General features: G+C 44.0%; 1 protein-coding gene across 5 annotated transcripts in view; it reads left to right on the plus strand.

Annotated features, from left to right (window-relative positions):
* The window catches only part of NCOA7 (nuclear receptor coactivator 7), a 154,176-nt gene that overhangs the window by 95,404 nt on the left and 40,900 nt on the right, over nt 1-17,872 (plus strand). For 3 of the 5 annotated variants that reach the window (XM_043542868.1, XM_037894728.2, XM_037894729.2), the window contains 5 exons: nt 11,303-11,590; nt 12,989-13,068; nt 14,028-14,135; nt 15,761-15,874; nt 17,181-17,306. In XM_043542868.1, the coding sequence (XP_043398803.1) occupies nt 11,303-11,590; nt 12,989-13,068; nt 14,028-14,135; nt 15,761-15,874; nt 17,181-17,306 (716 nt within the window). Of the gene's footprint in view, nt 1-11,302; nt 11,591-12,988; nt 13,069-14,027; nt 14,136-15,760; nt 15,875-17,180; nt 17,307-17,872 lie in introns of those variants that run through there. The other 2 variants (XM_037894730.2, XM_037894732.2) reach the window with 1 other exon arrangement.

Consider the following 17,872-nt stretch of genomic DNA (forward strand, 5'->3'; position numbering starts at 1 on the left):
TTGTTGAACCTGCAGGTCCACCAGAGTCTGCAGCATCTGTGTTTGTTGCCTGAGAAGCCCCATTGTGTCCTGATACATCTCCCTCTCCTTTTCCTGCTGGGACTCCTGCCTCCTCACCACTCTTTCCTTCTTCAGGCTGATTGCAGTGTTCATGCTCATGGTCCGATGCAGCATAGACTTGCAGGATCTTGCTGAACATGTCATCCCAAGTCCTCCCCTTCTTCCTCCTTATCTGGCTCAGGCGTTGTGTGGTGTTGAAGGCTGCAGTGGCAGCAGGTGAAGATAAAACACAGAGGTACCATTGTCAGTGCATTCACTACAGAAAGTGAAATTTAAGATTTTGAAGTCACTCCTCTCATGTTTTAAGCACTACATTCTCACTTCTGTTTGGGATTGCTTGTGCACAGTGGCAGTCATGGCACTAGCCATGGTGAGTATGGCCCACTGAGGGTAGCGGAAATGAGGAGGGAATTGCTTGGTTGTATGAGTCTAGTAATCAAGGGCAATGGCACTGAGTACTGGCCCTATTTTCCACATAGCGTGGTGATTTTAGCTGATATCTCGCTCCTGAGGGTCACAAAGGTAGGGAGAGCACAGCAGCCGCTGGCATCCCAAAGCTGCCCGGGCCCGTATGTTGCTAGCTTGTGTACTGCAATGATGCCTGCTGCAGATATCACTGAGTGGCACAGAAAAGTGTCCTACCACAGAGGAAGAAAGAGGGCAGACTTCCGTAGACACCTTCGGCAGAGGATTGCAGAGTACGTTCATGAAAGTTTCATCAAGATCTCTCAGGAGATTCAAGGGACATCCCGGTGTACATAAACTGCTCTGTTTCCCACCCTCCCCACCTAACTCTAGAGGAGAATGAAAAGTAGATAGCAACTCTGCCTTTCTTGATTGTACCACTACCTCTTCTAGCATGAGTAAAGTCATGAAAAGTCAAAAGATGTGTCCTGCTGCTTTGTGGGGGCCATCCCTGTAACTGAAAATTTACTTACACATTTACCCAAGGTTCTTTCCCCTGCATCAGGCTCAACTGCCTGGACTGCAGTGGAGTCAAAAACCGGTCCTGGCTTGCGGCGCAGCTGGATCCCCTGATCGTCTGTCCCCTTTACTTCTCCTCTTCCTCCTCCACAACCTTTTCCTCCTCACTGTTCACAGCAGGCACCAGTGACTCAGGCTTCACAGAAGTATCCAGGGTGCTGCTGGGGTGGGGGTGGAGTGTCTCCACCAAGTATGGTGTGCACCTCTTTGTAAAAGCAATAGGACTGCAGCTCAGCACAGGATCACGTCTTGTCCTGCCTGGCCTTCTGGTATGCCTGCTGCAGCTCCCTGTCTTTCACCCAGCACTGCTGCTGGTCCCCGTCTTAGCCCTTCTTCTGCATCCCTTTGCAATCTGCTCGTAGATGTCACATTTCTCTGCACAGCCTCTTCTCCCCACTGGCCCAGGAGATCCAATATCTCCTGTCTACGCCAGGCAGGAGCACGTCTGGAGTGTGTAGCTGGCATGGTCAGCTGGGCAGTTGCACTCATCAATGGAGAGCTGCTAGGTGTGCCAGGCCATCAAGAGACGGAATTTCAAAAATTTGTTGGGCTTTAAAGGGGGGACTTCTGGTCTCAGTGACCGCTGGGAAGTGGAGTTCAAAATGGTGAGCAGAGTGGTCAGTGGGGGGTACTGTAGGACAGGTGCTGGAGGACAGTTAGGGTTGACATGCAGTGTTTACACTCGCACTGTGTCAACTTAAGTACATTGGCCACAGCTCCACGCTGCTTGGGAAGGTGATGTTACTATGTCGGAGCAATGGGGTGCTCACAGCGGTGGGAGACGCATGCACAACTAGGTCGACATAAGCTGCCTTGCATCAACCTACCCATGTAGCGTAGACCAGGCCTCTGTTATCTCCCTCAGAGAAGTGCAGAAGATTAATTACTTTAATTTTTATAAAGTGCTCTGATAATGAAAAAATACTTTGATTGGATGTAAAAGGCTATTAAAATAGTCTTAGATGTTCTGCTAAGGTTTTGCCTCAAAACCAAGTACATTCTCAAATGACTCTGTCCTTTAAATTTCTCAGCCAGGGGTCCATGGCACCCTGAGGGGCCATGAAGCCTTTCAGGGGTGCCCCGGGGCCCCACGGCTGAAACCAGGGGCCCCAAGCGCCGGCACCTCCCATGGGGCTGAAGCTGGGAGCCCTGGGAGTGGCACAGGGCTGAAGTCGACAGCCCCGCCCTGGAAGCGGCATGGGGCTGAAGCTAGCACCCCCTGAAGCCAGGAGCAGCGCAGGGCTGAAGCCAGGAGCCCCAGTCTGCCTCTCCTCCCCCACTAAAGCTGGAAGTCACGTGGGACTGAAGCCCCGAGCCCCAGCACTCCCCACAGGCAGAAGCCCTGAGCCCATTGGCAGAATTGGGGGGCACAAGGGTGTTGGCCCCCCCAAAGTGCAGTGCCTTACCCAGAGTGGGGCAGTCTGGGGGCAGCTCCACTCCCCCCCGCCCCGACACACACCTCCTCCTCTCCCTCAGCCCCCATTGTAGGTGGGAAGCCAGAGCCAAGCAGTGCGGGGCAGCTGCTCCTGTGCCTGGTGGTGCCATGGAGTGGGCAGCTGTGGCATTTCCCCCATCTCCTGCTGGTGCCTGAGGTTGCGGCTGCTCCTCAGCTCCCAGCTCCCTTTGACTGCTCACGCAGCCTGTAAGAGTCACCCAGGTGGGGGGACCCGGCTCCGGAGCCAGCAGAGCCCTCAGGGAGCAGCCACCGCAGTGGAAGCCGTCTGGCACACAGCCCCTAACTATCCTTATCTCTGCAACCTGAGCTACCCCCCCCCCCGCCCACGCACAGCCCCTAGCTACCCCTTGCCTGCACCCTGAGCTACTCCCTGCCTGTACATAGCCCATAGCTGCACCTTGAGCTAGTTCCCTGCCCATACACAGCCCCTAGCTGCCCCCTGCAAGAGAGAGCGGAAAGAACAAGATGACAGAGAAGAAACGTACAGGAATCAAGATGGGGACTGGGTCAGGGGAGAGAAGTGGCAGCAAAAGACATTTAAATTACAGGAGTCTAGAAAAAAAATAAAGAAGCTGAAAGAATTCATAAACAAATCCTCCCACTTCCATTCAAAACAGCCAACAGTAGGTAGGAAGATACCCCCACAGACATACAATGAAATCACCCCCTCCACATGCCAGTATCGCTGCAACCTGCTATAATGACATCCTAGAACCTAGAGATAGAAAAGACATGTTATGTCATCTTATCCATTTTCCCCCTTCCCCATGTCTCCCACACACCTACCGTGGCCAAAGCAGGATTGCTCCCTACTTTCTATTCTTAAATTCTGTGCATCTCTTTTAGGATGACTCACAGGAGGAGTATTATACCACATCCGCATGGAGACATGCAGTTTCACATTCTAAACAGGAGCTCACTGATAAGGAATGTTTCCTGAGATTCAGCCATTAACTCTGTTTCATCCCATTACCTCTACTGCGATGGTTGGATCATTTCATCTCGCCCCTGTGTGTTCACGCTCTTCAAATACTTGTGGACTGCAATCATGCATGCACTCCTTATTCATAGTTTAGCTAAGCTATCATTATTTAATGCCTTTAACTTTTCTTGATTAAATGAATCCTTGAAGCCTTCAAGCACCTTGCCTACACTACCACTCCTGCTGCTACTGCCCAGAGAGTTGAATGGGTGATAGCAATGGTGGGATATTTTCTGCAGAAAAGCCGGGTACAGACAAAGTTATATAGAACCTGGTCTAGCTCTCATTGGGAGCAGGAACAGATCCTTACTAGTGTTTTAGTACCTTACAGCACCCGATCTGATACTTCTGTGTATACAGCCCAGCATTTTACTGGCTTTTTCCATGGACTCTCTCTCTCCATTTACACAGATATTTACTCGGTTGCAGGAGTAATATTCTACTATAATTCACCAAGGCTACTAGGAGGATAGTTGCTCTTTTAGCATCATTTCTTTTAGCACTCATTCTTACTTACCAAAATACCATCAAAAAGTGACTGTGCACATTTTTAAGGATCTCACAGCACTGAAAAGAAAAATCAGAATAATCTTCCAGGGAACTCAGGAATTATGTATAAATTCACAGATTGTGGCATAAAGGAGTCAGTAGTTTTTTGCTAAAATCTTTTTTTGAAGCTGATCTATTCTATTGCTTTTTTCCTCTGGACACTCATTCTCATTGTTCTTTATTAATAATCATTTTCTATATACTTTTATTTTGCTTCTTGTTATTTTGCTATTGTCCATGTGTGTTGGATTCGTGAGTGGCTCCCTCTCCACCCCCATTTTTCCCCTTCCTACAAATGCTATTCAGCACATAGCACAAATTAACAAATGGTATTAACATCTTAGAATTCTCAAATGTTCGAGCCACCAGCTTTTCGGCAAATGGGCACTACAGAAAAACCTTGAGACTGAGAACATGAATGTATCATGTCAGCACTAAGCAAATGTCCAAGTTCAAAGGACAGATACTGGCTGCCTTTTTTCTTCGAGCCTGAAATACTATTTGACTCAAAAAAGGGGGATTGCCCATTCTGCCATGGGATGAAGATGCCTGGCTGACCTCCATCACCCGATATTTACTAGGTGCCTGGGACCTCTTCTGGAGCAAACGGGACACAAGTATTAGTGTCCCTAATTCATGCACAGAGAGGAAATCTTCGGTTCCTTCAGAGAGAAATGAGGGTGAGGGGGGAAAATAATAAACATATATATATAAAATATTTTTGTGCAGAGTTCAATTTGTGACCTCTGTAAAGTTAAACGTATGATAAGTGTGGTTACAAGTACAGTAAAGTGACACTGTTAGGTCCTCCTGGGATTTAGGTTAGTTGGATTTCTTTCATCTGAGTTTGTTTTAAAGGTTACATTTTTTTAAAAAATGTGTACGCAAGGTACAGCAATAGCTCATACCTACATGCCAATATTTTCCACCAGCGGAAGTGCAATAATTAAATGGCAAAAAACTGTCAAATAAAGTGGGTGGGGGGTAAGTTTAAGGATTTTATCTAGAATCAGTTACTGTATTTGCAGGGTAAAAATAAATAGCCCCAAACAAAGAAAATATGACTAAAGATTTCACATTTGTTTCTGAAATACATTTAGAAGCACAAAGGCTTTGAGCCCTTTTTTGTGGCTTTCAGAGCCAGAATTGAGATGATAGATGAAGATGCGGCAGGGCAGCCTGCCAGCGTTAGTTGGGGGCATTCTGCCTGCAGAAAGCTGAGGCACAAAGCATGCCTTTGGTAAGAAGCAGTTTTCACACCTTTTTTAGAGGTGCAATGTAGGCTCCCATCAGCACCAACGTCCAGCAGATGTACAAGAGGCGATATGAGCATGGCCCCACCACACTCAGCCATACCTTCTTTAGGGTTTGCAGTGCCTCTGGCTGTGCTAGCCCAGCCCCTTCCCAGGTGGGCAAGGGAGAAGATGAATGAAGCCCCTTGCCTTATCTTCTCCACTGGGACAACCACAATAAGGAAGAATTCCCCACCCTTTCCATCACACCTGATACAGTACTTGCAGCCCTGTTGATGCCTTGTGGAAAGCTTTGGAAATCTGTTTAGAGACTGTTTTGCCTAGATAGCTTCACTCTTCTTTCTATTCTTTGCTCCCTCTCCCCGCCCCCAATTTTATTATTAAAGATAGTAGCATGAAAATTGAATCTTTAAGAGTCCATCTGCTCCTGTTATTTAATCCCATACCTGATGTTTAATACTTTGTTTCTGACATCAAAATTGATTATGAAATTACAATTGAGGGATTGGAGTACTTGTGGCACCTTAGAGACGAATTTATTTGAGCATAAGCTTTCGTGGGCTACAGGCCACTTCATCGGATGCATGCAGTGGAAAATACAGTAGGACGATTTTATATACACAGAGAACATGAAACAATGGGTGTTACCATGCACACTATAACGAGAGTGATCTAAGGTGAGCTATTACCAGCAGGAGAGAAAAAAATGTAGTGATAATCAAGATGGGCCATTTCCAGCAGTTGACAAGTAGTTGACTCTGAAAATTGAGGGATTGTCATTTTAGGTAGGGAATAAGTTGCAGGAGCAAATGAATTCTTCAGAAATAAGGATCCTAGTTTTCCTCTAGCAATTTTTTTAGTTTCCATATTGAGATAACACACCCACATACATACAATGGACAGGCAACCAGTGAAAACTAATAAATATGCCTATTACAAAAGAGGTCTATTACTATTGGTTATAGTTACCCAAAGTATTTTCTGTTTATTAGATTTACTATCTATTAGTTAATAGGGTTGACCATGATCTGAATGGTGTCCCTCAAATCCCTGCTGGGAGAGGAATGGCTGTGTTTATCTCCCTCCCCCACTACTCAGAAAACTCGTCATAGCTCTCTTTTTCATGGCATCCCTCTCTGGATCCCAGGAAGATCATTCTGTAGATTCCACAAAGTGGCCCAAGAAAAGTTAACAGTGCCTGGGGCTCACAGACCATCAGTCCTCACAGGCAAGCTAAGGAGGTGGCTGTTACTCAAATCAGAGCTTGGAGTGGGTTGGATATTTTAATATTCAAACCAAACTATTGTTCAATGTCTAAGCTGATTTCCAAACTTTTATCTGGTGGTTATCCCTTTCTCTCCTGCCTCCAATTGCCCAGCCAGGATTACAGACTTTTAGCAGAACACTCTGGTAAGCAAGTCTTACTTAACAATTTTCAGCTGACAGTCTTAAGTTTCCTGGATGCTTACATGGAATACACATTACTAAATATCTTTTAAGAGATAGCATTTAGTGTTGTTTTGAACCGGGGGAGAAGGGTGTGATGGTGCCCCCCCATAAGGCTTTATGGAAATATGCTTATGAATATATATGACATAACTGGAATATGTTCTATGCTACATATGCCATGTAACATACCTATGTAAAGGTTATGATCTACTGAATCTATTAATCCTATTTGTATGCATGTATCATTATTGTATTTGAAGTTATGAATATTGGCCTTGTACTGGCTTGATTTCTAAATAATCTTAGTAGAGCATCTGATCAGTTCCGGAGAAAGGAATTTGCAAAGTTAAATGCCCGATCAAGAAGCACTTAAGGAACAATGCATCTTGGAATGCTCCAATCCACATGAGAAGTCTTCCTGGAGACATTCAAGAAACCATGTGGGCAATGGCTTCTGCCTGTAAAAGCTGTGAGTCATGCATGGACACGTGACTTGCCCAGGTGACTCCAGAACTCCATTTTGGAGCTGGACTTTGCATAGGAGAGAGGAGGGGGTCTCCACCCACAAGAGAAAGTCTGTTTAAGCCCGTGGGAGACCCCCTCCATTTTGTCTTCAGCTGGCTAAAGAGAGAGCCTCTCTACCATCAAGAAAGAAACTGGAACAAAGGGCAATAACTACAGGGGGTGTGAGTGATTGCTGGACCCGGACTAGAAGGAGATCAGTCTGTAAAAGGAAGCTTACTGGAACTGGTGAAGTTTTGTCTATATTCAGTTTTATTAGACATAGACTTGCGGGGTTTATTTTATTTTGCTTGGTAATTCATATCATAGAATATCAGGGTTGGAAGGGACCTTAGGAGGTCATCTAATCCAACCCCCTGCTCAAAGCAGGACCAATCCCCAACTAAATCATCCCAGCCAGGGCTTTGTCAAGCCTGACCTTAAAAACTTCTAAGGAAGGAGATTCCACCACCTCCCTAGGTAATACATTCCAGTGTTTCACCACCCTCCTAGTGAAAATGTTTTTCTTAATATCCAACCTAAACCTCCCCCACTGCCACTTGAGACCATTACTCCTTGTTCTGTCATCTGGTACCACTGACAACAGTCTAGATCCATCCTCTTTGGAACCTCCTTTCAGGTAGTTGAAAGCAACTATCAAATCCCCCCTCATTCTTCTCTTCCGCAGACTAAACAATCCCAATTCCCTCAGCCTCTCCTCATAAGTCATGTGTTCCAGACCCCTAATCATTTTTGTTGCCTCCGCTGGACTCTTTCCAATTTTTCCACATCCTTCTTGTAGTGTGGGGCCCAAAACTGAACACAGTACTCCAGATGAGGCCTCACCAATGTCGAATAGAGGGGAACGATCACGTCCCTCGATCTGCTGGCAATGCCCCTACATATACATCCCAAAATGCCATTGGCCTTCTTGGCAACAAGGGCACACTGTTGACTCTCATCCAGCTTCTCGTCCACTGTAACCCCTAGGTCCTTTTCTGGAGAACTGCTGCTGAGCCATTCGGTCCCTAGTCTGTAGCGGTGCATGGGATTCTTCCGTCCTAAGTGCAGGACTCTGCACTTGTCCTTGTTGAACCTCATCAGATTTCTTTTGGCCCAATCCTCTAATTTGTCTCGGGCCCTCTGTATCCTATCCCTACCCTCCAACGTACCTACCTCTCCTCCCAGTTTAGTGTCATCCGCAAATTTGCTGGGAGTGCAATCCACACCATCCTCCAGATCATTTATGAAGATATTGAACAAAACCGGCCCGAGGACCGACCCTTGGGGCACTCCACTTGATCCTGGCTGCCAACTAGACATGGAGTCATTGATCACTACCTGTTGAGTCCGACAATCTAGCCAACTTTCTATCCACCTTATAGTCCATTCATCCAGCCCATACTTCTTTAACTTACTGGCAAGAATACTGTGGGAGACCATGTCAAAAGCTTTGCTAAAGTCAAGGAACAACATGTCCACTGCTTTCCCCTCATCCACAGAGCCAGTTATCTCGTCATAGAAGGCAATTAGATTAGTCAGGCATGACCTACCCTTGGTGAATCCATGCTGACTGTTCCTGATCACTTTCCTCTCGTGTAAGTGCTTCAGAATTGATTCCTTGAGGACCTGCTCCATAATTTTTCCAGGGCCTGAGGTGAGGCTGACTGGCCTGTAGTTCCCAGGATCCTCCTCCTTCCCTTTTTTAAAGATGGGCACTACATTAGCCTTTTTCCAGGCGTCCGGGACTTCCCCCGGTCGCCATGAGTTTTCAAAGATAATGGCCAATGGTTCTGCAATCACATCCGCCAACTCCTTTAGCACTCCCCCCCCGCCACTTTGTTCTGTCTGTTACTACTTGGAACCACTTAAATCCTACTTTCTGTATTTAATAAAATTACTTTTTACTTATTAATTAACCCAGATTATGTATTAATACTTGGGGGGGGGGGGGAGGCAAACAGCTATGCATATCGGTTGTATGCCACATGCCCTGAAAATATCAAAATGAAAAAGACAGACAACCACTTTTTAGGAAGTTAACATGGCATTACCTGGGTAACAAAGACCTTGAACTTCAGTGTTAGGTAGGTAGGCAAGTGTTGTTATCCTTATTTTTTTTTGCAGAGAGTTTAAGTAACATGCCCAAAATATATGAGTCAACAGATATCTGCCATAATATTTAGTCCTGCCATGAGTGCAGGGAATGGGACTAGATGACCTCTCGAAGTCCCTTCCAGGCCTACAATGCTATGATCACCTTACGGAGAGTATCCTCAAATTCTGCAAAAACAACTGATTACAAAAACCCTAACAAAAATATACAAGCCACTCAATGTGAATTCACCAGCAACATTAAGAAGAAACTCAGACGGTTTATAAACATACGTCCCATCATTTCTTGCAAACAAGGCTATTTGGCAATCTTTTATATTTTAAGTACTGGGTCATAAGTCATGCAACTTATCTCTTTGAAAATTTCAATCTTATAGAAGAAAGGTGACTATAAAGGTGATCAAATTAAAAACCTATTTAAAAAATTAATTTTATACAAGGTCTGTATTCTCATGTATGCTATTTCTCTTGCACTTGGAAAGAAGAACATATGTGTTGGCAAAGGTGCTAGATGGAAGAAAAATAATTATTGGTGAAAATTGGGTATAATTAATTTTGACAGTGTCTCTTTTGCCTCAATTAGAATTTATATTTAGCCTAAACTGATTTTGTGAACTTTTGCAAAGCTTCCTGTTTGCATTATGTAGGCTTTTTTAATTAAAAACAAGAATCAGCTCACTTTTCTGTATTCCATCAGACAGCTGTTTGGAATCCTACTAAGTAAATACATTCACAGTTACACAAGCCAAGAACTACCATGCATTTTTGGTACTTGGAGGGGAGGAGGATACATTTAGTCGGAGCCTCTATTATGGTGTTTTTAAAGAATTTTCATGCAGCTTGCAGGCATTTAACTCTTATGACTGTTCCTTTTAATTTAAGTAACCTGCTCATTTTTGTACAGTTTCCCTTCTTGAAGTTAAATGCTATTGTGCTAGGTTTCTTTGGTCTTTCCCCCCCTACAAGGATGTTAAATTTCAGAGTCTCCCTAAAAGAGTAATATAAAGTACCAGAAGGCCTGCTTTGCAGTATTTGGTTATCTGTTCTCCAAATCACAAAGCAGGATGGAACAAGTAAATCAGCCACTGGTTACCTTAAAGAAAAAGATATTGTTAAACAGACCTAAACTTTAATTTTCAGGGCTTTGTGGGTTTAGATCACAAAGCAGGGACTGGAATCTATTTTAATGGGTTAGTAAAAACAGCTGCTAGTGTTGTTAAAACTGATTTGTGAAGACTCGTGTCTGTCTTCCTCCCACCCCGCTCAGGAGCCACCTGTGCAGGTAGTCCAAGTGCTCCTTGTCCCACTACTGGCCCTGCTCCTTCCTGTGCTTTATTGGAGGGCTTGGGGTTGTACGTGCTGCATGCGCAGGACCAGGGAGGGCCCTTATACTTTTGTTCCAGACAGAGCCTGCAATCCTGGGGCTGGGGGCGGTGCGTGCAGGGCAGCACTCGCTCTGCTCCTGCTCTAGTCTGGTTGGAACTGGACTGCGCAGAGCAAACCCCCTCCCCAGTGAGCACTGGGAGAGCTCAGCTGCCCTGCCCTCTGCCAGCTGATCGGAGAAGACCCGAGGGGTGGGCAGCAGCTTCTTCCCATTGCATTAGTTCAGCGAGCAGCAAGCACGTACTGTTGTTGGAAAGGGGCCTCAGTCTGCAGGGGAGAGGCCCCCACAGCTCAGAGCAGCAAGAGGCTCTGCTGGATCTGCCTGTCTCGCCTGGAGCCAAGCGAGCGGTCTTCGGAGGAGGAGGCGGCGGCGGGGAAAGGGGAGAGACGTGTCCTTTCTAGAAGGATTGCAGGACAAGCAACAGAACAGCAGGATCAGAAGTCCCCGTTCCTTTGCAGGGTATGAGCCACCGCGTGCCTTATCAGACACGTTGCGTGTGATTAGGTACTCTGCCCTCGTTCCCCGCCCGGAGATGTTTGCAGTGGAGTGTTGTTGTGTCCACGATCCAGGTGAATGTTGCAACATCTGCCCTTCTCCCGCTGCGGCGGCGGCTGCCACAGACAAAAGAGCTGCGTGCAGATTCCCCCAAGAATGCAGCAGTGTTGAAAGCGATGAGACTTTGTCTTCTGGGTACAATTCGGCAAATGGAGACAGCTGCGAGTCCTTACCTGAAGTTGTGGCCTGTGATCCTAGCAGTTTGATACCCCAGAACAACCTGCTAGAGGTTATGCACAGTTTTTCCGTTCATAAGCATTTCTCCTGGTGTGTTGACTACAGACAGCCTTACCTTTTGCTAGGTATGCAGTCTTTGATTCCTGTTTCCTTCCGCTGGTCACTTTACTTGTTAGAGTGTGGGGGAGGAGGTTAAGGGGCTGAATCAATTTGAAATCTTACGTGAATGGGTGTATTTTAGAAGTTGTTCTCTAATAGCAAATAATTGTACCTTTGCCCCTAAAAATGTTTGGTTTTGTTTCCATTAAGCACGTACAGAGACTATTTTGTAGTAATGGCACAATTTGAAAATTAATACTTATGTTGTGTCCCGATGGTGTGGCATGTTTCTTCCCATCCAGAACTCCCAATAGCATCAGATCCTTAAGGTCTTTTGGGGTTTTTTTTTAGAGGCCGCTTTATTCATGCTGTGTTTACCATGTTTTGGTTTTAGCACTTGCTTATGAGTATAGATTAGCAAGAAAAGACATGATGCTGCCAATACCTTTACAATCAATACAATTATCTGGTCATTTAGCTGTATATATTTAGTAAAAGGTGGTTTATCTCTTAAGTAGCTGCAGTGTTTGCATGACTGTTTCTAAGTAATTGAGGAGTAACTTTAGTTTTCCGAGGAAATAATTGCACCATGTAGTTAAGAAAAAAATGCTTGTTTTCAAAATCAGATTTCAGCCCTCCAAAGGGATCAACCTAGGCAGAGTCCCATTGATTTCAGTAGAACTCCATGCAGGTTTATCCTCCAGCACCTTTACTCAGTAATCCTTGAAGTCAGTGAGAGCTGTGGGCATGCAACTGACTGACAGATACCTGTTGTCTGTCTCATATTTTGGGCATGTTACTTAAACTCTCTGCAAAAAATAAGGATATTATTACCTACCTAACACTGAAGTTGAGAATTCTAATGAATTAAGCTCTTATCCTGCAAAGTTTTACACACATGGGATTAATTTTACGCTCATGAGTTAACGGAACTATTCAGGTGCGTAAGTGTCTACAAGGGCCTTAGTTTGTAAAATATTTTGAGGGTGAAAATAGTATTTAAAATATTAAGTATTATTCTGATTGTTCATAAACCTACTGATGCAGAATTATTGAATACGACCATGTGCTAGCTCTTTCTATCTGGACATCACCCCAGTCATGTAGTACAAAAATGTGCTTTGCCCCAGAAGTAAATTGTTCTTCATTAACTAAGGGAAGAATCCACAAAGACTTTTTACAGGGATGCAGTACAGTATAAGTTGACCTTAAAAGGCTTTAAAATGCTAATCAGAACCTAGTATTGATTTGGTCTTGGTGGCCATATGGTAAAATTTCAGAACTTGACAACCTTTTTTTTTTTTGCTGTGTCACTGTTGTATGTGATCAAACCACAGTTATATCCCACATACTGTAAATATCCTCACTTGAAAAATGTTGACAGGTAAATAAATGGTTTGAGACATTGTTTGTTTGTTCCTCAGATGACAATCAAAACAAAACCAATGAAAAGAAAGAGAAGAAAATGGTTGCTCAGAAACCCCTTGGAACTATAGAATATACTGTAAGTACTGGGTGCACAATTAGGTCATTTATTAATGTTGTTTAAAATGAGGTTGAGGTTAATGAGACTCTAAAGAAACCAAACTAATATAGACACCCTTTAATTCTTTTTTAAAAATATCCTCCAAATATCCTGTGTGTAGAAAGGGAAATTGGTCTCAACGCCACAACCATCCTCCAACTTGGGCATCACCCACCCTCTCCCAGTTGCCTGCCTTCTGTATTTCCAGTTCCATAGTGGGGCCATGTAAAACCTCTCCTCTTCCTCTGAGAAAGATTTCTGTCCTATTAAATGTTGCCTAGGCCTTCTAGCAGGAATATGTTTGTACCCTGGTCATGAGATGCCAGCGTTTTCTTTTTGGAATACCAATGATGTACACTGCCTCTGTACCAGAAGTGATTAGTTGTGTACTGGGAGAAAGCTTACTGAAAGGTGCCAGGGACATATTGCAATGTCCCCTTTCCCTACAGATCCAGGAAGGGAAGGAACTCTTAACCTGATTCTCTCATGTGCTAGTATGCTGTTACCACTAGGCCTGCTGAGAACAGGCTTTAATCTTAACTGCTAGAATGGGTGAAAGAGTGTACACACATTTTATATATATCATATATATTTGATGTTCGTTAATGTGCCCCCCTCCTCTCTCCTAACCAGTTCTAACTGGAAGGAGCCAAGTTAAAATGATACATTGTTTAACTAAGGTTGATGAAGCAGTGAGAGAAGGATCTTAGCTGTTCTCTTTTCTCTGTTTTATAGAGTGGAAAAAGTGCTGTTAACAGAGTAGCTGTTGTCTTATAATTAACTGTGTCATCTCGCAAAAATTAGATTGATAGAAAATATTTTAGATCACCGAGTCCATACCCTGCAACTGGTCTACCCGATAAAGTTTATTTAAACTGTTATACTGATCCTGTACTTGATTATTGCTGTATCTTAAACATCAAGTTTCCTTTCTTCAGGCTGGAAGTCAGGACACCCTAAACAGCATAGCATTGAAATTTAACATCACTCCAAACAGACTTGTGGAGCTCAATAGGCTGTTCACACACACAATTGTTCCAGGGCAGGTAATTTTTAAGTTTTAAATACTGAAAAATTCTGATTTTTTGCTATGTGTTTAAAGCTCCCACCCCAACTTAATGAATCTATTAGGCAGATGTATATGATGGTGATGGGCAGTAGTATAAAACCTCAGAACGGAGTCTAGCTCGGATGGTTGCAAGAATTGGTCTAGGCCCACTTGGGAATCAGGCAGCCCAGGAAGCCAGCTGGCCAGAGGCAATCTGCATGGCAGGAGCCCACAGCAGCTGCTGAGTGAAATTGACATCCTTGTCAGCTTCACCACTGCTAATAGTCAGTGAGTAGCTGCTGTCCTGGGAACATAGTTGGATTTGGAAACACCATATATTGGCATTTCAGAAACAGATTTTTCCAGAATTTCTGATTTGCAAGAAATCTTGAAAATTTGATTTCATTCTGAGTCAGAACAAAACCAATTCTCAAAATTCTGAAATTTCTCTCTAACCAGAAATCCTGGGTGAATTCAAGTACAGGGACGCCTTCAGTTTGTTTTTTTTTTTTTTTTTTTTTTTAATAAAATGTAATTTTTTGAAAATGTCTGTACTCGTAAATAATATTGTGAGTTTAAAAAGTTCTGTGGTTTTAACTTTTTGACCATTGAAGTGTATTTCTTTTTGCACTTCTTTGGGCTTTGACATTGACAAATGATTGTGCAGTTTTATTTTTAAGGTCTTATGCTACTAAAAGCTTGAAAGTCTGTAAGAGTAAAAATTCAAACAAAACATGGCTTAATTTTTTTAATAAAAACATTTGTTGACATTTAGATTTATTTTTTTAAATAAAAAGTTTCCAAGGTACCTGACAGTGTTCCATTATATATTTTTCTCCTGAATTCAGAAGAGTTTTTCCCTCTGACATAAATATGGTTTGGAAAAGAGAGATCTTATTGCAAAACATAATTTCCTGTAACTTCTAGCTCTAAAATTTACATTTGTTGCTTCCTCCAGTGGCTTCTCTTTTTTTTTTTTTTTGGTCCAATTTTTGCATTTATAACAGGCATCTGCTGCACTAACTTCTATAGACTATCCTGTGATGATTTCTGTATTAGTTAATCTTGTAATTAGCAAAAAGAAAAGGAGTACTTGTGGCACCTTAGAGACTAACCAACTTATTTGAGCATGAGCTTTCGTGAGCTACAGCTTACTTCATCGGATGCTGTAGCTCACAAAAGCTCATGCTCAAATAAATTGGTTAGTCTCTAAGGTGCCACAAGTACTCCTTTTCTTTTTGCGAATACAGACTAACACGGCTGTTACTCTGAATCTTGTAATTAGGTTGTAGTTTACACAGGTAAGGGAGGTTGTCATTTTTTCAAAACTGGTGTATGCTGCTGCCTTTCTCAAAAAACAAAATATAGACCCTGATCCTTCAGTGACATTCATATGGAACCCCACTGACTGACAAATAAGGATTTTAGAGATAGGAGTTATTCCAGAATGTGTTTTGCAGTGAGATGTGTTGTCAATACCAGATTGTCTTTGTTGGGACTCCTGCATAGATCTCATTGCAGAATCAGGGCCATAGTGTTTATATTACATATGTCTGTCTTTTTTTCTTCTATATGTAATTATTTTAAAATAAGTTATTTGTATTTAATGTAATCTTTGTGTAGGTTCTCTATGTCCCAGCTACTGACCACTGTTCCAGTGCTGCTAGGTTAGCGTCTTCCAGTCCTGGTGCTCCTGTTTCTCCTTCATCATCAGATGCTGAATATGATAAACTTCCTGTAAGTAAATCTTGTGTTTATAGAACGCTGTCTCTTGAAGCTCAGGTTAAATCCTATTAAATAGTTATTTTTGATGAGGTAGCAATTGAGGCATTGTAGAAAATGGCATTAAAACCAGCTGATGGGTTTGAGCCAGTTGTTCCTGGGAGTCTAGATGTTTCTGTGCTGCTGTTTACACAGTTACACCAATCCTCACCCCCAAATCTATGGCTATTTAAGAGAGATTTGAGACTAGAATGCAGTAAACTGCTGAGAGTGTTAAGCCTCAGTCCTACGATCTGATCCATGAAAATGGAGTCCCATTAAAGCCAGTGGGGCTGTGTGCATTGGTATTTCCATGTCAGTCAAATTGAAGAATTGGGCCTTAGCCAGTGTTCTCTCTAATTTTTCCCACCCATGTGCGGAATGAATTTTATTATGTGCACCAGTACGGAGGTGATTTGTGACACATCACATTCATATTGGTGCACATAACAACATTCATGTGGTGGGGGTGGGGCCGAGGGGTTTTTGTGGGAGGGGGCTCAATTGAGGCAGAGGGTTGGGGTGCAGGGATGTGAAGGCTCTGGCTGGGGGTGTGAGCTCTGGGGTGGGGCTGGGGATGAGGGTTGGGTGCAGGGGTTTGAGGGCTGCGGCTGGGGGTGTGGGCTCTGGGGTGGGGCTGGGGGTGTGGGCTCTGGGGTGGGGCTGGGGATGATGGGTTTGGGATGCAGGAGGGTGCTCTGGGGCTACTGCGCAGAGAGAGGACCCACACGCTCTCTCCCCGCAGCAGCACCTGGGCTGGGGCAGAGAGGCGCTTGTCCCTGCCATGGGAGCTCTGGGGCTGGGGCTGCAGGGTAGGTGCCCCAGCTCCAGCAGGGTCGGCAGGCTGGCTGTGCCGCAGCTGGGACCACCAGGCTGCTCCAGGGTCGGGCTGCACCAGGGCCTGATCTGGCCACGGCAGGTCTGGGCCGCAGGGTGAGATCCCTAAGTGCCTGCGTGGCACTAAATAGGCTACTGCGCAGCCTATAGGGAACTTAGGCCTAAGTGTGGTTAATTTAGGTGTCTAACTGAAAACTGTTGTAGGGCGTGGTTTTGTTTTTTCTTAATTTCCTGTCTTTTACTTGGAGATTTTTTTTATAAAGTTATAAACAAAACGTGGTCACATGCTGGGGGGAGTATGAAATATAAATCTGGCCGTGTTTTTCCTTTAAACCAAAAGGAAAATTGTTAATGGACCTTGGTCTTTAATTTTTCAAAAACTAAGAAAGAACATGTCTGTGAAACTGGTCCTGTTGTTTCGCACTGAGGCTTTTGCTTTTTAAAGGATGCTGACTTGGCAAGAAAGGACTTCAAACCAATTGAGAGAGTCCTGTCATCTACCTCGGAGGAAGATGAACCAATAGTTGTCAAATTTTTAAAAATGAACTGCCGTTACTTCACAGATGGTAAGGTAAGTGGAGCTTGTGCCTTGTGTCTCATTCGAGATCCTTTTAGAGAGTGAACTTTTGTTGTTAGTGTAAGTCAGAGGCCAACAGCAGGGTTGGGAGCCAAGCATAACGTAAGCAAGTGCTCTGGACATTCTGTTTGTTACTTCGCACTATACTGACATATTTGCTCTTTACATCCATTTACTTATTACAGTGACTGCTTGATAGAAGACTAGCTCTTCCTTCCCACCCATCTCTTTCTCCTTTATAGCCTTTTATTAGAAAGGTTTCCTTCCAAGAACTGTTGTGGGGGGGGCACCCATCTGCTAGGAAGACACCCGTACAGAGAGTATTGCACTTCATAGTTCCACTAATCATGATATACAAAACGCCTGAGCAGAGACTGCCAAGTTCCATCAAATTACAGGATCACTTTATAAAATGGACAAATGTCCCTTTTCGTTGTAGTATGTGTGTGACCAGAATTGGCTTTGAACTCTCTTTAGAGGTAAATGCACAAGATCAGGGCAGATCTTAGTTCTCTCACTCCTGAAGTAGGACAACTCTGTTTCCCTACGCTTATTTATTT

Source organism: Chelonia mydas, chromosome 3 (assembly GCF_015237465.2).
Source record: "Chelonia mydas isolate rCheMyd1 chromosome 3, rCheMyd1.pri.v2, whole genome shotgun sequence".
NCBI lineage: Eukaryota > Metazoa > Chordata > Testudines > Cheloniidae > Chelonia > Chelonia mydas.